The 22,655-nt window shown below is 41.8% G+C and overlaps 1 protein-coding gene across 12 annotated transcripts in view; it reads right to left on the reverse strand.

Moving 5' to 3' along the window:
* ZNF318 (zinc finger protein 318) overlaps positions 1–22,655 on the reverse strand; it is a 31,644-nt gene that overhangs the window by 659 nt on the left and 8,330 nt on the right. For 2 of the 12 annotated variants that reach the window (XM_027127317.1, XM_027127316.1), the window contains exons 3-10: positions 21,263–21,902; positions 18,808–20,253; positions 17,055–17,154; positions 14,910–15,214; positions 9,963–10,166; positions 9,405–9,504; positions 8,370–8,488; positions 3,654–8,081 (exon numbers count right to left, since the gene is read on the reverse strand). In XM_027127317.1, the coding sequence (XP_026983118.1) occupies positions 4,761–8,081; positions 8,370–8,488; positions 9,405–9,504; positions 9,963–10,166; positions 14,910–15,214; positions 17,055–17,154; positions 18,808–20,253; positions 21,263–21,902 (6,235 nt within the window). In that variant the 3' untranslated portion in view covers positions 3,654–4,760. Of the gene's footprint in view, positions 1–3,653; positions 8,082–8,369; positions 8,489–9,404; positions 10,167–11,204; positions 11,401–14,909; positions 15,246–17,054; positions 17,155–18,807; positions 20,254–21,262; positions 21,903–22,655 lie in introns of those variants that run through there. The other 10 variants (XM_027127318.1, XR_003437196.1, XR_003437195.1 and 7 more) reach the window with 10 other exon arrangements.

The following is a 22,655-nucleotide window of genomic DNA, read 5'->3' on the forward strand; positions in this document are numbered from 1 at the left end:
TAAAGTAAGCTTTGTGAAGACAGGTATCTTGATTTATATAATGTCCAAGTGCTTGTACAGCATGAATGGAAATGCATAACCAGCTCCACAGAGGTAGGAGCCAGAGAAAGGGAAGAGGAGGAGAGGAAGATGTGTGGTATTCTTGAATGTATGTAACCTAGCCTTGATGGGAGTAGAGGAATTTAGGAAATCTTGAGGGAAAAGCAGCAAGACCTATTTGTAATAATGGAAAACTGATGTGAGGAGTGGAGACAGAGATGCACTGAGTGGGAAGAGACACAACTTTAAAAAAAACCAGTTTTTTAATACATAAAAGTATACAGAAGAGAAAAAAAACCTGGTCTGTAATTCCACATCACCAGATAACCCCTACTGACATAAAAATTTCCTATATGTGTGTGTACATATTTTATGTGTATAAAATATTTGTATTTTATATAAAATGCATTTTCATGGTCTGAATATTCAAACAAAAAGGATAAAAAATAAAGAGTGAAAGCATCACTCCTTCCTCTTCCAAAGGCAACTTTTTTGGGTTAATTTTTTGGTTTCCTTCCAGAAATAAAACTGATGGCTTGATTTACAGTTTTGATGACATGACGAGGATGCTGGGCCATGAAAAGTTGAATTACTCCTTCAGCTACATCAGAGGGATTTGGGGTTTAATTTACTTCAACATGCCTATGAAATCTGGCTGGAAGGAGAAAGGGAGCCATCTGAAAATCAGAGTCCCCAAAGCCTTTTACTGCTAACTCTAAAGTCAGTGTACCCCTACCCTTCCTATCCTGTTTTTTCTTCTAGGAGCTTCAGGGGCAATGTGTCCCCCTCCTGGCCTGGCACCACTATTCCAAATGCTGTTGAAATGAAGGGGCCACAGGCAGCCTTGATATGCACTCACTGCTATAGACAGTGCCTTGTATACAAAGATCTAGGACAGAAGCAAGAGGACAGTTGGCTTCTGCAGTATTAAGCACCCAGCAAATACAATCAGCAATTTACAGCTTTTACTCACTTATAAATTGCTAAGTATTCACAGTTAATTAAAAAAATAGCTACTATTACCACACTGATTCTTTTAATGAATTTTTATTGAGCACTCTTAATGTGCCAGGCAACAGTGCACTGTGAATACAATGATGAAAAAACAGTAAGCAAAGACAGACTTCCTGCTTTCGAGAGTTTATAATCTAGTTGGGGGGAGATGGGTGGGAAGGACGCACATATTAATCAAAGAAACACATAAATGTAAAAGTACAACCACATTAAGTGCTACAATGAAAATGCACATGGTCCTTTGAAAGTGTATAAGGGTTTTTTCATTAAAAATTAGACATTAGTGTAAAATTAAACTCTAAAAGAAGAAATGTGCTCACAATCCCAAACTATTTTCATTTGTCCATATTCTCACAGAATTGTCAATGAATGAAGAGCTTGCTTAGGTTCTCATCCCGGGCTTGGTAGGTAAGCGCTGTGAAAATGAGAACCAGGGCTTTGGAATATGTATTTTCTAAAAACCCCACCTCACTTAGTTCCATAATTTATATGCTGTCTCCATGATCCCACCTCCAGCTTTTTTTTTTTTATAACACACTTAATGTCCCTACTGGATTCCTGTATCCTATACATCCAAACCCCCCATTCCCACTTCCCCATTCTTTTTCAGTCCCTTAACCTGGCAGTCTGATAAATGGACATATGCTCTGGCATGCTTTACTACCCAAACATTAGCTAACTTTTTGACTTGTTTTAGAGAGATGGAGTGGCATGGCGTAAAATGGGTATACTTAGCAGAAAGGTCACTAAGAGTACTGTGTGTCCTGAAGCTAGCTGTGAAGAAAGAGGTTCATAAAGCAACAGGCCTCCATTCACAAAGCCAAGGGGAAGTTTTAGGGGTTGTCTACATAACTTAGGTAAAACCTGGTGTTTGCCTAAATTTAAAACTAACTGCTGATCACCTGTTCTCACAATTGAGGGAGTCAAATAAAAACTGCTTCTGATGTTTGCAGAAATTTAAACCATAGTTATATGACACCAAAGGCCACATGAGAAGATTAGGGCCCACTCTTTGCATGTGCCTTTGTCTCCTAAGACGAAAATTTATTCAGCACTGTGATAGTACTGAATAAAAAGAAACAGGCCCTACCTCTAGGCGCTGGCAACTGGATTAGAGTTCTGCCCTTCCTTTCACATGGCTTCTCTAGATAGGCTCCAAAACCTGATCCCACTGATCAAAGAGGAAGCTAGCAACACTTCCCGCCCAAACTACAGAATCCTAAAAGCTCTCCCTCTGCTGGTTCAAGGCAAATATGAAGAACACTGTTGCTTCAACTCTTAGAAGTGGGCATTATTCTAGAAAAAGCCTAAGATGGGTAGGTGCCTTTGAGTTATCAAGAGAGTACAAGAGGAGCGGCTCTAAGTACTCCAGACCCAGTTACTTGAATTAGTTCTGCCCTTCCTAGATTTTGCCTCTTTTCCCTTCTCCACCCTTCTCAAGTGGCCCTCTCCTAACCTAGAGAGTAAGATTCTGACTCCTTCTGAGACAGAGTGAGTTTAGGACTGAGATCTGGATAGGATTAACCCCTCTCCATGCTTACCCTAAACCCACCCATCTCTCCCCAAAGGGAGGTGGAACTTACTAAGTGAACAGGCCTGAAAATGAGTAATAACTGGCATTTTAAAACTCTTTTATGTTCTCTAAATTCCTGTAGATAGGCTCCTAGAATGGAGAGGGAGTAGTTCTCTGGAGAAACAAATATATCTCTGAAGCTCACCTGGGTTTACATTCTGCTAAAGGGCATCTTCTGAGTCTGTCTATGGTTTCCAGGTCAGAAAGATGCATTGAACTCAGGCTTCAGCCTAAAAAGCAGACCTAAGAAGACTGCTCAGGATGGCCTGACCCTGTACACATTTGGTGTGAGATGGAGATAATGATCCTCCATATTAAAGAAAAAAAAAAACCCTATGGCACAGTGAGGCAAAGTAACTTGTCTAAAATCACAGCAAGGCAAATGGCCGAGGAACATCCAAGGACCTAACTATTCCAAATCTGTGCCCTTTCCACAAGATGAAGAAGGGAGGCCTGTACAACTTCTAAACTTCTAAATTAGTCAAGAAAAATAGCCTCCTCGCACTCAACCTAGGGATTCTGTAGCTCTGCACACAAGGAAACAGGAAAACTAGAGTTCTTAGGAAAAAAGATCAGCAACTTTGCATTATGTTTGAGGAGTGGGAGAACAAGACTCTGAAGCCTCTGTTGAGCCAGGTTATGAATTGCTGACAACAAGGGTATCAAGAGGAAACTGGGGCAGAGATTAGAAATATAAGGACCAAGCTCCCTGATCCCAAGAGCACCCTCAGCAAGAACATGAGTATTCTTGGGGAGCTCAGTTCCCAGAGGAGCATCGGGAGAGCCAACATAAGGGTATATACAAAACTTCACAATAGAAAGATGCCAAAACCAGACCACTGGTGCCTACTCACTACCCAACCAGGAAGCACTGGGGCACAGACTATATAAGCTAACAAAAGTAGCCCTAACAACTGGGGAAAGAAGGGTGGGAGGGGGAGACAGGCAATAGGGCAGCAGCATTGTTCTAGTTTCCCTGTGGAGTTCAAATGTGTGTGGTTTCAAAACAAAAATCCAGAAAGAAACATGAGATTAATGCATTTATTCCAAGTAATTAATACATTAAAAATAAAGTTAAACTTGTCCAAGCCACTCATAAATCTTTAATCTTTTGAACAAAATGTACAACCCAAAACATCACACTATGGTGGAAATAACTTGGGAAAGGGAGAGGCAGAGGAAGAAATACATATGAGTGTGGGAAGAGAAAATGAGTCCAATCCCAAAGCAAGTTTCAGATCTTCTACCTCTTTAGAACAGAAATGGCTGCTAAACAATTTCACACAAAGTGTCAGTGGATCACAATACAGTGAACAAAGGCCATTTCGAAAATAAAACTGACCCAAAAAGCATATCTGCTCCTGGCACTGAGGCATGAATAAGCCTTACCGATTTGTCGTCTTCGAAAAGTGAGCCTGCTAGATTTTCTTCCACGTTTACTGAGGCCATTTCCAAACAGGTTTGTGGATTAGCAGGACCATCTCAAGCAAAGGCAACAGAATGAGGGAAGTGTGGGGGGTTGACATGCCACAAGGAAGTAAACAGTAAACAAAAGAGCTACTCACGCTGCATTTCAAACAATGTTAAGGCAGGCCCATCCAAATGGAAGCCTAAGAGATGAACAATCCTTCCTTCAGCAGTAGTTTTCCATTTCAGCAGGTTTTCTTGTGTTTCTCCCAGAGATCCATCAGCTGCCCAAAAAATTGGGTGGGAATACAACACAGCAATTGGAGAAGTCAGCTCTGTCTCCCTCCTCCCCCACATTCCAGAAATGGCAGAGTCAAAGCCAAAATACAATCAAAGCACACTATATGGTGAGCCAGATAGACATTTGATTTTAATGACAAAGTAGAAGAAAATAAATTGGCAAAAATAATAATAATAATAATTAACAGAAAATACTTTTTTACAGATATGTATAGAAATTATGATTGATTTGTCTGGTATCTTAAGGAAAACGGAAAAAAGGAAAGGAGGTAAATTTTTTAGCTTCCACGAACATTTACTCTAAGATGCTGACTGCATCTCTTGATGTAGGTTCCAGATGAGAGAGCCAACTAGTCCTGGATCATCTGGGCACCTGATTTCTAGAAGCCAATTTGATTCATCCACAAGTAGCTCTGAATTTGTATTCTCAGTTGTGAACACTGGATTCTGTGTGGTCCTGGATGTCATCAACTGCAGCTTCTTGTGCAGCTATTTCCTGAGGGACTGTATTGCCTCCAACTACCTGCTCCCTTGTATGGGACCCTGAAGCCATAGATTTTACCATATTCAAAGGGCTGTCATTGTACTCAGCTACTTGAGGAATTGCTACCTCCGTGACGGATGCATTCGGTATTTCTAACTGTAGTGGTCCCATCTCCAGGGAACTACACTCAGGAGGGTCACTTGGCTCAGAGAGAGGAGAACATATCTTCTCTTTTTGAACTCCAGATGTCCGTGTGACAAAGTCAACAAGGTCCGGAAGGCAAGGAGATGGCCCAAGGCCTAAAGGATTAATTGTTTCTGATTCCAATCTGAGTGAATCTTGTTTCTCTAACTGAGAAGTTTCTTCTATTTCCTCAGGCATCATTCCTCCTGCTAACAGGTCAAGGGCCTGGTGTGTTCCCTCTAGGCTCCCCAAGCCAAGGCCAACATTTCCTATAGAAAGTCCAGTTTTCAAAATGTTAGGAGTGATCCTCCCAGTTCCGGGATTAGATGAGTTTTGTTCACCCTCTGCTCCGAAGTTAAGCACCAGGGTTTTGGGAGAATCTAATGGAAACTCAGAAAAGGATGGTATTGGTTCAAAGTCAGGGAGAGTGGAGGGATTACTTCCTATAGGTGACATAGAATTCTCTTCACGTACTTTCTGAGACAGGGCAGTTGCGGATCTATGTGCTGGGTCTACCCGAGTATTGCAGAAATCAACACCTATATCCCCCAGGTTCCCCAGGGCAGCAAGCTCTTCTACTTTTAAGTTTGTAACTTCAAAGTTTTCTAAGGTCTTGCTTTCTATTGTCAGTGTTAGTTCTGGATGGACATCTCGAAGATCCAGGGCTTCTGCTTTGGGTTTCTCTGGGCTCTCCCAGGTCTCTGGCTTCTTGTTCTCATCCCAAACAGTCAGTTCATAGATCATTTTACCCTGAAACTCTTTTGATCGTTCTCTCTTCAGTTTAAGGCTTCTGTACCTAGAGGCTCTAGAAGCTGATCCTGGAGCTGAATTTTCTAGCCACTCCTCACTAGCAGTTGAAACTCCTTGCTCCTGTTCACTATCTTTCAAACACATATCTGATCTGGCTGGGGACTGAAGGAGCAATTCTGGGGCAGAAATTTTCACAGGTATATCTTGTGGGTTCTGGAGTAAAGACCTAGCTTCTGACGGAAATGAGTCTATTTTTGCCTTTGTGGAAGAGAGCGCCTGTGCGTTCAATTCAGTCACTACTTTACTTTGAGTTTTACTTCCTGTTATCAATTTCTTGGACTGTTTAGCCTTTTTGTCAGTCATTTGCATGTTGGGCTGTTCTACTTCTCCTTCCCACATGTATCTGTTCCCATGGTTCAAATTAGAATCCTCTACACGATTGGGCCCAACATTGGTATCTGTTCCCTCTCCCACTGTCCTCTCAGAGAGCTTCACTCCCCCTTCTTTTAGTTCAGCGCTTGTCTCTACTTCACTTTTTCCACAATCCTTAGATTGGTGGAGCTCTTGGCTTTCCTCATCCTGGTTACTAGATTCCACAAGGTGGGTTTCTAACAGCTTCTGAGATTCCATGGTATGACAGTGTACATGTGACAGCTCAGGGGCTGGCTTGACACCTGGTGGCCCAGGGTCTCCCAGGTCAAGTTCAATTTTCCCCTCTGGAGATACATCCCTATTAGCATCACTCTGGAAGGAACTAGAAGTCCACATGGCCAAAGTCTCTGTCTTTGGGGTAACAGTTTCATAAGGCCTGTTTTGGCACAACCTTGTCAGAGGCTGTAAGAAGCCATAGCTGCTGCCTCTGCTTTTTGAGTCTACATTTTCTACAACTGACCATTTCCCTAGGGACACCAGAGGTTTTGAAATGGGCTTTTCAGGGCTGCTGACTAAAGGAGCAGAGACCAAATTTCTATCTGGAGGCAACTCCTCTTGGGATGCACTGCTGTTCAAAGTAGAAGTGGAAGAGATGTCTGAACTTTCAGCTCTATTTTCCCCATTAGCCAATGGACCACCACTCAGCTTAGTCTCAGGGGCCCCTTTTCCACCACTACTGTAGAATATGTCATACAGATCCTTAGCATTGGCTGTGGCTAAGCATGAATTTCGCTTTTCCAATTTTTTGGCTTGTTCACTGAACACACTTGAGAGGGGAGGTGGAGGACGCACTAACACAGAGAATAGGGTCTGGTCCCGGTCACTCTCACTCACCCCAGGAGCCGTCTCATCAGAAGGAATGGCAGCTGGCTGTGCTGAGGCCATGATGGCTACCGGTAATACTGGGTTCAAAATGTTAGGACCCAGGAAGCCAGGGCTGACAGTGTGAGATATAGTTGGGTTTGATTTTACTGGAGCCAAAATAGCATTTGCTTGAGCAGGAGATGGGGCAGCTGGATGAGGTATAACTGGGGGTGGTGGAGGTGGCGGTGGAGGTGGTGGTGGTGGAGGTGGTAGCATTTGTTCAGGTACATGTGATGGCTCATTCTTTTCAGCCAGCACCATTTTTTCCTCTGGAGACCCTTTTAGAATCACCTCTTCCCCTCCAAATGCTTTAGAGATGATGTCGGGAGGCAAGAGGAGATCAGCTGAAGACTCTTTAACCACTGGCAGAGGCTTAGCAGTGGTTCCAGAGGACTTGATGGATAGAAAGGTGTTAAGAGGAGCTGGCTTGCTTACTGTGGCTGAACTTGACTTGCGGAGGACTGTGGATGGGATAGGCAGGTTGGGTCGGATCTTAGTCTGGGTTGAAGTTGTCACTACAGGCATCCAAGGGCTTGTATGTGCAACAACAGTTTTCCCAGAGAGTTTGATTTTGATGGGCTTTGCCTTCCCAGCTTCAGCTCTGCCATCCTCTTTGTCCTTACTATTTTCCACAGTCTCTTCTTTGGGAATATTTGGGGCCACTGAACTTTTTTCCTCCTCTTTTTCTGGCTTCTTCCAGCTGAATTTCCCAAAAGAGGAAGATGTTGGTGGTTCTTTCTTTACTTCTTCTTTTAATTGGAGTTTGATGCTAGCCTTCCTTTTATTTTCAGCCTTTTCAGGGGAGTTCCCACCTTCAGACACTTGGTCCTCTAATTCCTCAGACACCCTGTCATCCTCCTTTACTTCCTTCACGATCTTTGCCTTTTTTTCTTTCTTCTCTTCCTTTGGTTTCTCACTGAGTTTGCGCTTTAGCTCACTCTGCCGTCGCCGTTCTGTCTCTAGGACCACAGCCAAGCCAGCTTGGCGGTCCAGATTCCGCCGCTCCTCATACAATGGGTTTTCAACAACGTATTTCTAGGAAGAGAAAAGATAAAGGCTCAATAACTGGTCAAAATACTATAAGAGAGAAAAGTTGGCCCTACCACTGTTAGAATTCATTTAGTGGAAATCCTCAGAGTCACCTTCCTCAAGGATAAATGGTTCTCTCAGGTCAGCATTGCTTACTAGGATTGAGGAGAACATCCCAGTGATTATATGGAATTTGAAATATTAATGACTTTTTCTGGCTCTGAGTTTGTTTGACAACATCAAAAGGATTACTGCAGAAAGTAGGAAACTCCATAAGCTACTACAAAGACCAACCTTATATTTCTCATTGTGTTGATAACCCTTCACATGTTGCTCTCCAGAAATTGGATCCCCCAAAAATTCCTCACAGAGCTGGCAGTAATATCCAGTGATGGGAATCAGAAACTCAGAGCCTGGAAGAAGTGGAAGAAAGTCAAGAAAATAAGTCATTTCTACCCAAGATGACAGAAACCAAAGGAAATCCCACTTCCCTTTTGTAGTAAAATGGTTAATGGTATAGAGGACCTTACTCACTTTCAAGTCAGGAGCATTTAGATGAATCCCAGTGGTATGTCTTCCCAACTTAAAGCTTGTACTCAGGACCTCTACCCCTTCTACGTTTTGGGAACACTAACTGGTTAATTCAGGAGTTTTCTGTGCCAGACTCAATTCTGTTGCTGATTCTCCTCAAACTCCAACTAGCACTGAGCATCTTAGGAGATTTAAAAATTATACTCCCAAATAGCCCAGTACTATTGGTATGAGGATCTCTCATGTTGGTATTAATTACTTAAGAATCTATCTTCTACAGATGTAAAGGATGTAGCAGCACTGACTACTTATAAAGGTAAGAAATTAAGAAGTTTAAAGACAAAGAAACTTTGTATTTCTCAACTTAGCCCCTAATAACAATTATTCAAAAATATTTTATAGTTCTTAGTTGAAAAGGCAGTCATATTGCACCTCTGACTGTTCTTTTTTACCTAGATTTCAAATAAATAAGATTTTGGTGCATAAGCCAGTGACGAAGAAAGCCGTACTTTAGTCTATATGCTGCCAAAGCAAGCACAAAGGAAGTTATATTTTTCAGTGGAATGTGTATGTTTAACATCTGTTAGATTTTTAGCCATATGGGTAGAGATCATTCTTGTCTTATAGCTCTCTTTATTTCTTTAGGAACTAGTTTTGCATATAGAAGGCAATCGTACAGCTTTGTTAGAAGTAATGGTTATGTCTCACTCTATGCTGCTTCCTTGTACCTTAGTTCAAGGATACCTCTTCCCTGACTGAATGTAAGGAAACCACAGAAAAGGCAGGGAGGAAACACACCTTTTGCAGGAACAGTTATCTTGTCAATGCGCTTTACAGCATCTTGCTTGGCTTCACTCTGGGTCTTTGAAGCCCAAGGTCTGTTGTAGGGATCCAGTGTCTATTTGCAAGAGGCAGAGGTGCTCACACACAGCACTAAAAACTCAATGACCCACTTCTCTCTCTTTCTCTCCCCCACACCAGGGGGACAAGAAGCCCCCAGCTAACCACCCCCACCCACTCTGCCAACTGTTTAAACGGAAATCACCTGTGGAAAAGGTAAACATATGTTAGAGCAAGTACTAGCAATGGATAAAATGAAACAAATAATCAGGTACTCAAGGAATCAAAAGAGGCAGAAGCCTCACTTACACTTGTCATGGTGTTTAGTTACAGGCAGGTCCCCTGGACTGAGCCCTGGGGATGGTGTCTCCTTTGTTGGTATCTCTTGGCTCTTCAGATTGGGGCTCCTGCCCATATGAGAATGTTTCATTTTCCAGCTTTGTAATGCAGATGGGGGTATAGGAGTTTGAGGGGAAGGAGGGCAAGAATGGAAATAACAGAGGGCAGGATACCTACCTGTGTGTGCTTCTTATTGTGCATATGAGTGAAGAAGTCAAACATGGTCCCACAGATGGTGTTGCAGTCTTTGCACCAGTGATTGCCAGCATCATAATACTCATAGGTAGCAATGGGCTGATCAGACTGCTTAGCAGCTGGCTGGGGGCTCTCGGCAGGCTTGGGGCTCTTAGTGTGGGAATTCTCATTGTTTACCTTTGATTCCTAGAGGGGGAAAAACCTGCACTAAGAAGGAATTCAAAGTAGTCTAGATCTGTCTTCTCTCAGAAAAAGCAAATAGCCTACCACAATAACAGAAATAGGACCATATGACCATATTTCCAGTGCCTAAAACTGCACAAACTAGGAATAACCCCATGAGAAATCTTCCTGCAAGGCTCAAACAGAACTAATTAGATTCCATAGTGCCATGTCATCGTGGAGAATAAATCATAATGGCAATATATTTACTTATATATCCTAAAATATCTAGAAGAATACTCAAGATTATGGAAACACTGGTTGCCTCTGGGAAGGGGTAATACAGAACGGAAATGGATAGGAGTCTTTTACCGTATACCCTTTGGTAGATGTTAAATGTGCTACCTATGCGATTAAATACATTAAATTTATCAACTGTAATGACAACTAGGGAGGGAAGAAAAACCAAAATGGAAAAGGTAACTGACAGATTAAGCAAGTGCAAAAAACAGATGATAGTGAACTCTCTTATCACAGACACATCCTGATACAGATAACTAGAGAGTAAGGCTGGCATAGACAAAGGGGATAGTCATCTATGTGGGATGACTTAAAAGGATCTGGGTAAAATATTTCTACCTGCCTAAAGTATCACCATTAGAATTTAACACCTTTGAGTTAACATGAATCCTCTTTTAAAACATATCAACTCCCCAACATTAAGTATCAATAATAAACACTTTAAGGCTTCCCTGGTGGCACAGTGGTTAAGAGTCTGCCTGCCAATACAGGGGACACGGGTTCGAGCCCTGGTCCGGGAGGATCCCACATGCCGCGGAGCAGCTAGGCCCGTGCGCCACAGATGCTGAGCCTGCACTCTAGAGCCTGTGAGCCACAACTACTGGGCCTTGTGTGCCGCAACTACTGAAGCCCACACATCTAGGGCCCGTGCTCGGCAACAAGAGAAGCCACCTCAATGAGAAGCCCGCACACCTCAACTAGAGAAGGCCTGCGCATAGCAACAAAGACCCAATGCAGCCAAAAAATAAATAAATAAATAAATAAATTTAAAAAATACTTTAATATGAAATCATTTGTCAGCAAGCTGGGAACAAGATAATTCAGGAAATGAGAATTTCCCCAATAACATTGGGGAGTGAGGCACAGACAAACGGTAAATTTTGGAACACAGAGAAGGTAAGTATGAATGAGGTTCCACAGTAGACAAGATCAGGGAACTGGGCATTCTGAATACTGGCTGGTGGGGAGAGGAAGACAATATGGAGAAAGGGAAACAATTAAGACTTCAAAGATAATCTTCCCCTATTAGAGTCCTATTCAAGAGTCACTAAAGAGATCGCACCCAGCAGGTAAGGGATGGGCACATGCATACACTGCTGGTGAGTACTAACGGGCACCATCTTTCCAGAAGATAACCTAGGAATACATATTACATACCTCAAAATTCTTTATACCCTTGACCCAGCAATTCTACTCCTTGACATTTATCCTTAGAAAATTATGTCAAACTACAGGTGATTTCGTTGGTTAAATAAATTTTGGTATCCATACAACAACAAAAATAAGGTCACTAAAAATGATATTATAAAAGTCTATTTATTGACATGGAAAGATGTTCATGATAGACTAGGAAAGTAAGTAACAAAATACATCTGAATAATCAATACAGATATGTAAATAGGCACAGAATGTCAAATGTCACCTTATCCAAAAGACTTTCCCTAACTACTCTATATCCCTTATCCTGTTTTCTTTTTTTTAGGCGCTTGTCATTACCTAACCTGCACTTGTTTACTTATTGACTATCTTCTCCCATTTCATTAGAATAAGGACCTTGTCTATATAGTTCCCTGCTATACTTCCCATATCTAGAACAGTGTCTGGCACTCTTTTGGAGATCAAGAAATATTTGTTAAATGAACGAATGGAAGAACGGAATTTGGAATAATAAACACCAAGGTATTAGTAACAATTGTGTCTAGGTGAACGGAACTGTGGAATTGTGTGTATGTGTTTATTTTTATGAAATGACCTATTCAAGAGAAAGAAAATCTCAAACCAACTATGCATTTTAAAAAGAGGCAGGGCTTCCCTGGCGGCCCAGTGGTTGGGAGTCCGCCTGCCGATGCAGGGGACACGGGTTCGTGCCCCGGTCCAGGAAGATCCCACATGCCATGGAGCGGCTGGGCCCGTGAGCCACGGCCGCTGAGCCTGCGCATCCGGAGCCTGTGCTCCGCAGCGGGAGAGGCCACAACAGTGAGAAGCCCGCATACCGCAAAAAATAAATAAATAAATAATAAAATAAAAAGAGGCAAAGAAAGAAGAAATACCAAGGACAGGTAGGAAACAGAGCTTGTAAAGAGAATATTCCTTACTGCTGAAATGAAAATCCAATTGCAACATATCCTTGTTAGCTTCAGAGAGCATGAAGGCTCATTCAAGTCAAGATGATAGATTATCATGGGGTTGGTGCATAAATGGAACCCCAAACAACGTGTAAGTCAGCTACAAAGGGTCGGAACTTTCAAGCTCTTCCATCAAAGGCCCTGAACTCAGTGATCCTGATATAAGAATACAGTCTTACCTGGTTGAGAAAGAGAACTCTCCCAGGAAGACATGAAAAAATTAGAGCTTGGCTGACAGAGAATACAGAATATCTTCTTCTCTAACCCCCAACATTAACTGACCATCTACTATGTACTAGATATACCAGATGCCATGGGACACACAAAAATAAATAAGCTATATTCTGTTATTCTCAAGAAGCTCTCATTTAGTGGAAGACACAGGCATGAGAACAGGCATGATTTTTTTTTTTTTTTTTTTTTTGCGCTACGCGGGCCTCTCACTGTTGTGGCCTCTCCTGTTGCGGAGCACAGGCTCTGGACGTGCAGGCTGAGTGGCCATGGCTCACGGGCCCATCATGTGGGATTTTCCCAGACCGGGGCACGAACCCGTGTCCCCTGCATCTGCAGGCGGACGCTCAACCACTGCGCCACCAGGGAAGCCCCCAGGCATGACCTTAATCATGTTTTCAATAAGACAGAATGAAATAAATCTTATAAAGAAACAAAGTAACATACTACGGGAGTGCTAAAAAAGGGCTGACTCAATCTGTATGGAATTCAGGAATTCTTCACGGAGGTGGTAGTATTCAAGTTGGACCTTAGTGGATGAGTAGGGTTGGGAGACAGGCTAAGAAGATTATTAATGCAAAATTAGAGAGGCACAATAGCATAAGGCACATCTGGAAAAGTGCAAGCATTCTAAGGTGGCAGGAGTATAAAGTGTAGTGTCATATTTCTTGAGCACTACCCATTTGCTACATGCCAGGCACTGAGCTATGTACTGGGGACTATATAGGAGAATGAGACAGATATGGTCCCTGATCCCTTGAACCTTAAAATCTAATTGGGGGACACATGTAATTATGTAATTACAACTGCCATAAATGCTAAGAAGGAAAATGTCAGGTATTATGATAGTGTATATCAGGCAAATTTAACAACCTGGAAAATGAAGGAAGGGAGTCAGGGAAATAATTTAATCTGCGATCTGAAGATGAATATGAGTTAGTTAGAAGACAGGATAAGAAGAGTGGGTTTCACATGGTAACCAGAAGGAGGAGAAGACACAAAGACATTAATGATGAAACATTTAAGGAATGAAAATGCCAGTAACGAAATTACAGAGAGCAAAGGAAAAAAGAGGCGTGAAATGAGGCTGAAGAGGTAGGCAAGGAAGTATCTCAATCACCAGCTGAATATGGAGAAAGAATTAAGAGTGTAGCAGCACAAGCAAGAACTGAAGGTGGCTTGAACTTGGATGGCAATAGAGATGATGAGATGAATGGAATTGAGATTTACTTTGGAGGGAAAATTGGCAGAATCTGTAATTGACTTGGTGTGTGGAGCAGTTTGCAGGGGGGAAGCACTAAGCATGCTCTTCAGGTTGTTGGCATGAAAACTGTTGGATAGTAGTATCATTCACTGAGATGGGTAACAACAGAGGAAGAAAAGGTTAGAGGGAGGTTGAGCACAATCTTAGTTTACTTTAGGATATATTGATTTTGAGGTGTTTATGAGACAATGAAGTGGAAATAGTGAGTAGTCTGTTGGACACTCAGATTGGAACCTTAGAAGAATCACCTGAGCTAGAGTATAAAACTGAAAGTTGTCAGTATGGTATTTCAGCATAGGACTGAATGAAATGACCTAGGGAGAAAGCAGAATTCTAGAGAATTAGGCTAGAACTGAGCCCTGAAGAACTAAAATATTTAAAGATCAGGAGATTAAACAGGAGCAACCAGCATATAGGAGGAAAAGAAATGTGATAGGAGCCAAGGGAAGAAAACATTTTTTTAGGGGACAGTGGTTCCCTATATCAAATACTGATTTGAGAACTGAATTTGAGGCTGTACAACATAGTGGTGACCTTGTAGCTAAATATGAATCTACAAAATGGCATTACGAGTTATGAGAAAACTAGAAGCCAAACTGGAGTGAGTTAAGGAGTAAATGCTAGAACTAGAACATGGAGGGCCCAGGATTCTACTTTGTGGGCAATGGGGAACTGCGAAAATTCTGAAGGAGAATACCATGATCTGAACTATGCTTTACAAAGATAACTCTAGCAAGACTAAGAACAGATTGGAAAAGGATGCTAAGAAAATGGTTAGTTAGAAGGCTTCTTTAGGAGTCCATGGAAATAAAAGATACAATAAAAAAGGAAAAGTTGAGTTGTTACCTTGCTGTTGGAAAAGGAGTTTGAGGATGATGACACTTTTTCTGGACTCCTGGATTTTTCTGCTTTCCCAGTCTTCTCTGTAGGATCCCTACTGTCATTTGAAGACTTCTGAGATTTATCCAAAATGTTAATTCCCAAGATCTGAGCCACTTTGTCCAGTTCAGACTGCTTTTTTTCTGCCTCTTCTGCTTCTTGTCGAAGTTCTGCAATGTCCTTCATAATGTTATCCTGAAGCCGACTCACCTCTACCAGGAGTGGGTCTTTGTGACCATCCTTCTCCCTTCGTTTCTTACGCAGCATTTCCCCTGAGTAGTCAAATGTCAACAGAAAGAAGCACAAGGAAAGTTAACAAGTCATATTTCAGTCATAAGTACTAATTCTCAAGACTTTATGGTCACAAAATCTTTCTCCATAAAACATTCTAAAAGCAGGTGAGACTTGCCTTCCACATGGGCTGGTTTAGTTGAAGCTCCTATGGAGGTAAAGTGATTGAGTGATTACATTATTTCTTATGTAAGGGTTATTAACTAAGCACCTATGGATAGGTTTCAGGGAGGCACTGCATGAATCCCTAAAAGGGTATATACAAGTTTGTGTGCATGTGTGACTATGAATCCTGTGGCTGTCCTCTTCAGAGAACTAAAGAATTACTCAGAGGGCAAAAAACATTCAGTCACATATTTGACTTTACCTGATTTAACAACCCTTCACCAATACCTCCATTGAGTTTTAGGTTTTGCCTCAAGCTCACCTAATGTTATCTCCTATTCCAAATTGCAGGTCCTCATGAATTAATCCTCACAGGATTAATAACTAAGTTTCTCATCCCTAAACAGCCCAAACCCAAACAGAAGAAATTATATATTCTCCCACTTCTACTCTTCCATGCTATCACCAAGCTGTAATATAGAAGTCTTGCTATGTTCTTAGTGTATGTGAATTCCTAAAAGCATAGATGAAGAGGTGGAATCAATAGAGGCATCGTGGAGCATCTTCTTGTGCCAAAAAGGAAGTACTCAAAAAATGATGGACACAGGAGTCAACTTAAAGGGGGTCTTACTGACCAAATCTGGGGCAATTTGAGCATGAAGATAAATAATAATAGTAAAATATTATTACCTATTAAGAATCCATGAGTTCATACTGTTATAAATGGACAGATAAATGGGGGAGGAGGTGTGGGTGGAAAGCTCCTCCTCATAGTAGAAAGCCAACTAATTAACGAAGATGGAATGATGAAATTAGAAAATTACTATTTAACAACCACCATAATAATAACTGATTTGGGCAAGGATCATCAATGAATGCTAAAACTAGTGGGCCAAAATTTGAGGAGTAACTGAATATTTACATAGTCTCAAAGTATCTTCCCTATAAGATACTTATTAACTGAAAAGGGTAAAATAGTAACCTTACAGTGGAGAAACTTGGCAGACGCCACCTTAACCAAATGATCAAAGTTGACAACACCAGTATGGGACAAATCAACACCTGATATGAACTTAGCATCACTTCTGTGATGTTCCTGCCAAAAATGCATAACCTGAATTTAATCATAAGGACACATCAGACAAACCAAAATTAAAGGACATTCTACAAAACATGTGACCTCTTCTGGAGATTCGCGAACTACTACAGATTAAAGGAGACTAAAAGAACATGACAACTGAATGCAATGTGTAATCTTTCATTTTCTTTTGCTTCAGGACATCATTGGGACAACTGATGAAATATGAGTAAGATCAGTAGACTAGTATATTACTGTTAATTTTCTAATTTTGATAAGCATACTGTGGTTATCCAAGGGAATTCTTTGTTGTTAGAAGACACACACTTAAGTGTTTAGGAGTAAAGGAATACATATCTACAACTTACTCTTAAACAGTTCAGGAAAAATATACACATATGCACAAACACAACTGAGAGAGAAAAATGGATAAGGCAAATATAGTAAAATGTTAATAATCATGGAACCTGAGAATTCTTTACATCATTAATGCAACTTTTCTATAAGTCTAATTATATCAAAAATTGTTTGAAAGTGAAGCTTCAGTGTCAATGAACTGTCTGAGAATCCCCAAAGCTCTCCATTTGGGTCTCCTACTAAAGTTACAAAAGGCAGTCATGCAAAGAAGTGTCTGATACCTTGTTGTTTATGAAGCCGCTCCAACTCGGTCCTGAGATAGTACATCTTCTTCTGGCGAGCTTCCCGGTCACTCTTCAGCTTTTCCCTCTCTTCAATAACCTGCAAAGTACAAAATGGTAAGAGATCCTTTAGCCTCCAACATCCCTTTTCTATTGTTCTTTTCCATAAACCTTCACACTAGATAATATCTGAATGCAAGAATCCAAATGCCTGCACACAGAGGCTCTGACTTTATAGTGAAGGTGATATTTCATTCCAATCCAAGTGCCAGAATAGAATTATCCTTTCCAGAACTGTACTGACCGGAAAGTACTTTTTTCATACAGGAAGCACTACACTATTAGATAGTAGTTCTGAGCCCAAAAGGAGCCATCAAGAAGGGAACTAATATGTGTTACCGGATGAAGCACTGTGTTAGCTGCATTACATATATCATCTTATTTAGTCATGAAACTATCTGTTTCACGGTAAGAAAATTGAGGTTGCAAAAGACTAAGTAACATACCAAAAGATCATATAGTAAGATGATTTAAAATCCAGCTACGCATGCCCTAAAGCCCTGATCTTTCAACTGTATTACTATCACCAAATGGAAAAACAAATATGGCTTGTCTATATAAGGAGCTCATGTGAAAAATCTGTGTATTGTCAGCCCTGACTTAAGTACTAGGTTTTTAAACGTAAAGGGAAAGCACTAGTCTCCAGACAGTGTTTCTGCAGTCTTAGGTTTTGTTGTATGGAACGTATCTTCCTATTTACCAAAAGACTTAAAAAAAAAAAACCAAAAGACTGAGGTTCAGGGCACCCAAGTACCATGGAAAATTAAGAGGTGTTTTTTGTCTTCTCAAGGATTAGCTAAATTTCTGTTCAACTGGAAAAAAAATGAGATTAGGCCTACAATTTTGCCTTTTCTACTTTTCTCCTCAGGTCTTAATTATTTTATTAGCAAACCAAATTTACACATATTACAATTTTATCATCCTTAGGTCACCTTGTTTAACAAAATGAGTTTTTAGTTATTAAGGACCTGTAAAATTAACAGTACATATTAATTTTTCTATTCAAAATTCTTCTACTCTGTATTCCTCATCCCTACATAATTTTTACCTACTGCTCTAAAGCATCTAGAATTATTATATCTTTACCCCAGCCACTGCTCCCTTTCTATAGCCTGGGAACCCGATGAACAGTATAAAAACTACTTTTTTAAAAAAAAGTATAAAAACTATTTTTGACACTATAAAAACTACTTTAAAAAAAAAGTATCAAAAAATATTATTATTCCTGGACTCTAAGTTAAACCAGAATTAGCAAAGCTTACTTCTTGGTTTAATTACCAAGCAACAACTAGTTATTGGTTTTTAAACCCCATAATCACTACAGGAAAAAGATCCAAAACTCACTGGGATGAAACATAGATTTCCTGATTTCTCTTTCACCCAGCCCAATTTTGGTTCCTCTCTCCCTGATGAGGTCATATTAAAGACTTCAAGGTTCCCAGCTCCTACCCATAGGGTCCTAAGGCTGATAATTCAGATAGAGAAATAAACTTAAAAAAGAAGTCTAGCAATCACAGTGGGACCTACGGCCAGACTTTAGTCCAAATGAGAAAACATAAAAGAAAAAATTATGGTAAGACAGCAGTCTCTAAAGACTGCCTTGGGCCTTGCAAATTTTCAGCTCCCTCTAAAAGATAAAAATTTATGTTAAAATAGAAGATTCAGGCACAGGATGCCCAAAGCTAATATTCACCTTCTGTTTCTGGGAAGCACGGTTCTTCTCATCCGAGATCTTCTCTGGATTATATCTTATGAGTGATGGGATGGACACATGGACAGGCACTTGGGCAGGAGGAATTGAGCCCAGCACTGACTCCTCCTGCTTGGGCTCATCAGGAGTCACAGTGGGGATCACACGGAGATTGGGACGGCTACGGGTAGCTTGTTTGGTAACTGGCATTATCCTGTGTGGTTCAGGTAGAGGGTGGTTTGAAGGTTGGGAGGCAGGGTACATGGGCCACCTTGAGGCTGCATATGCCATGTAGTGCCTATAGGCATCAAAGGAAGCAGGGGGAATGGCAGGTCCCTGGTAGTTTGGAGGTATCCGAGCTGCAGCAAACTGAGAGGCCCTTGGCATATGAAACTGAGATAAAGAAGCAGGGTGTGGAAGTCTAATTGGGGCAGATGGGGCTGATGGCAACATGCACCTGACTGCAACAGATGACTGAAACCCACTGCCAACCACCTCAGGTCCTGCAATATGACCCATTGGATGGTCAGACTTTAGGAACGGGGGGCTGTTTTTTGTGAGCAGGTAAGGATCCACAGGGGAGACTGGGTGTGGATGGGATACCTCTGGGGAGTGGGTATTGCTATGGTGTGCCTCTCCACTCTCCAGTCTGTGAGGATCTGCAGAGCGCCGATCAGCTGAGAAACGGCGGTCAACTGAGGAACAGCGGTCTGCTGAAAAGTGCCGGTCAACAGAGGAACGGCGGTCAGCAGAGGAACGTGATGGCTTCTTGCCATGAAGTCGTTCCTGGGTACGTGCAGCCAGTTTACTAATCTCTGCTACTCCAATATCCAGCCCTATGGTCTTGAGCAAGTCATGAATCTTTGCATATTCTGGACTGGTCTCTTCTATTGATTCTAGCTTTACAGCTGGAGCTGAAGAGGGTAGGGAGCTTCCCTTCTGCCTCATAACTTCACTTTCAGAGCCCCCAAGGGGCTTTGGTGGAGATTCTGCCTTTAAATCCTCTTCTTCATCCCCATAGAGAAATTTCTCCTCATCCTCAATGTCAGGGAAGCTACGTCGCCTCTTTTCCTGTGTACTGGTAGAATCTGCTAACATGCTCAGAATGCAGGAGAAACCACTGCCATCCTGGCTAGCTCTCTCATGAGGAAGCAAGAAGTCTGTGTGTCGCTCTGGTCCCTCAGCCTTCATATCCAATTTTTCCTTGTGGCACAGAAAACTTCCAAACTGCTCTCTGAGGGGACTGCTGTCTTTGGGTATCCCAGAGAGGGGGCCCCATTGGTAGAGGTTGCCCTGAGATTCCTTCAGGGTAGTCTCTACCACAGTTCCCTTGTTGTTTTCAACCTCTGAGGCAAAAGCAGCAATAGCACCACTTAGTGGAAGAGATGAGTGTCCAGAGTAAAGGGAGTGATCCTGGCTGGAGCTGGTACTGCTGGAAAAACTCTCAAGCTGCAAAGACAAACATAACTGAATTAGCCTCTATGCAGAATCTCAGAAAACTAGTAATTGAGATAAATACATAAATACTTTGCTCTTCTTGAATTAATAGGGAAAAGATAAATGTGGATGAAAGGGAGGTCCTTAGCCAGGTTCAAGATTTGGGTTCCCGTTTCTCCAGATGGTTCTGCCATAGCAGGGGGAAACAGAAAAGAAGGCAGATTGAGTCTTCATTTTTGCCCATTTGTTGTAGTCTTTATCAAGGAATTTGAATTCAAAAGGACTTTAGAGATGCCCTAGCTTACTTGCTTTCTTTTTTATGGATCCCTGAAAGAAAAAAACATAAAAGCAGAGCTACTTTGGTTGAAGTAGGGTCAGGAAACTCTGTTAACCCTAACTGATCGCCTTCCCTTACTTCCCTAAGTGCCCTCAGGCACTTCTTCAGAAACATTTAGCTCCTAAAAGGATAGGTAAAAACAAGTGCTCATGCCTGACCATCTTTTCATAAGTGAGAAAAAAATATCAAGGTCCTGAATGGTTAGGTGACTTATTTAAAAATCACACAGCAAGTTGGTGGTAGAGACGGGTCCAGAATCAGAATCATCTGATTTCTGGTCTACTGTCCTACCACTCATACATTTTTTCTTCTCTTTAAAGAGAGATGAGGAAAATTCAGATCAGCTCCTCCCTTTGCTCTTCAAGCTTCATTTCCAAGAAACCCATATTCAAAGATCCTAAAGGACTATCCAATTTAGAGGCGGAAAAAAAAAACCTTTAATAGATACTCTCCAAAATGTCTGTTTAGAAAGCCTAATACATGACAGTAGAAGCCCTCTACTGTTGCATTATGAAGCCTACAGTTTCCTTTGGAGAGTCCTGGAAGGTACGGCTCATAGGCATAACAATGTTGGTCCAACACATATTCCAAAGATACCTTAGGGACACAGCCCCCAGGAAAGTAACTAGGCTTTAAAATATTACAGGGACTAGCAAGAGACCCTAGAAGAAATGCAGCATAGACCTGCATGGAAGGCTCCATGTCCACCTCAATCCGCTTTTTCAGAATTGACTTCTTGGGCATCACAGATACTTCCTCTGGCCGATGTAAAGAATATCCTGGCTCCGACGCTGTTAGGACACCTGACAATCCAGGGATGGGACAGCTAGTGCCACCACCATCAACTCCCACCAGTTCCTGACTCAAGCTCCTACTTCGTTCCTCCTCTTCCTCTCGTTTTCGCCTGGCAAGGTCCAGCTCTCGAAACTCAGGGTCTAAAAACCTAGGACTCGGGCTCCGTCTACGCTGTCGATAGTTGCGGGCCCCCGATGTAAAACTTGTGTGATCACCTCCCATGCTGTGTATCTTCTCTGTGTCATCATAACGGGGCCGTTTGGCCTCCCGGCTCCTTTCCTCAGGTCGTATAGAGTAGGAGCCTTTGAGTTTGTCTCTATTCCGTTCTGTTCCCCGCAACAGCTCATCATGACAACTGACATGGGGACTATAATCAGACCGATGCAGGAAAGTTTCTCTTGCTCGGTAGTCCTCGTCAAGTTGTCCCAAGAAGGGACTGAGAGGTGCCTCCTCCCGGGAAATATATCGTTCAAGACCTCGAGAGCACTGGGAGCTTCGAGTGAAGACAGAATCATCAGTCAGGTCATCCCTGAGAAAAGAGACAAGCATCACTGAATACAATGGACTTGGAAAGAGCAAGACCAGACAAGGCTAAGAGACTGACATCTGGCAAGGGGGCTGTAGAATGCTTAGAACAAAAGACAATAATCATGAAGTCCAAGAACAAATCTATGTATATACATGGAATACTTCTTCTCCCTTTCCCCAGGGCACAAGCAGCTGGAGCCTCTAACCAAAGATACTACTAATGTATCTAGACAGAATTCTTAGGCTAATCTCTCTGATTAGACTTTGGGGATGCATAGTATCGTGCTAGGGTCTGGGAGACGCAAAAACACCACTACCAGACTACAAAGAGACATGGGTTACCCAACTTCACACTAGCTAAATTCTAGCTCTTTGCTACTGAAACTGTGGTCTGAATCAGCAACATCAGTATTACCCAGGAAGTTTTTAGAAATGCAGGTTCTCAGGTTCCACTCAGGCCTACTGAATCAGAATCTGCATTTTAACAAGCCCTCCCGGTGATCTGTATGCAGTTTAAAATTTGAGAAACACCAGTTCAGATCAATGATTTTCAAGCTGTGTTCCACAGAGATTCTGAAGAGTGCTCAGGAGCTGCCTAAAGGAAGGAGGTTAAGAGCCTGCATGGCTCTGGGCCTTCCACCTCACTGAAATCATACTGGTCCCAACTTTATCTGTTTATATAATAAAGTTCTATATAATATTTCCTTTGGGAAAAAAGAGTTTCACTGTGGGGAAAAAATTTTTTTTAACCATT

The sequence above is a fragment of the Aethalodelphis obliquidens genome, unplaced genomic scaffold (genome assembly GCF_003676395.1).
Source record: "Aethalodelphis obliquidens isolate GAN/ISIS:26980383/991018 unplaced genomic scaffold, ASM367639v1 scaffold31, whole genome shotgun sequence".
Classification (NCBI taxonomy): Eukaryota; Metazoa; Chordata; class Mammalia; order Artiodactyla; family Delphinidae; genus Aethalodelphis; species Aethalodelphis obliquidens.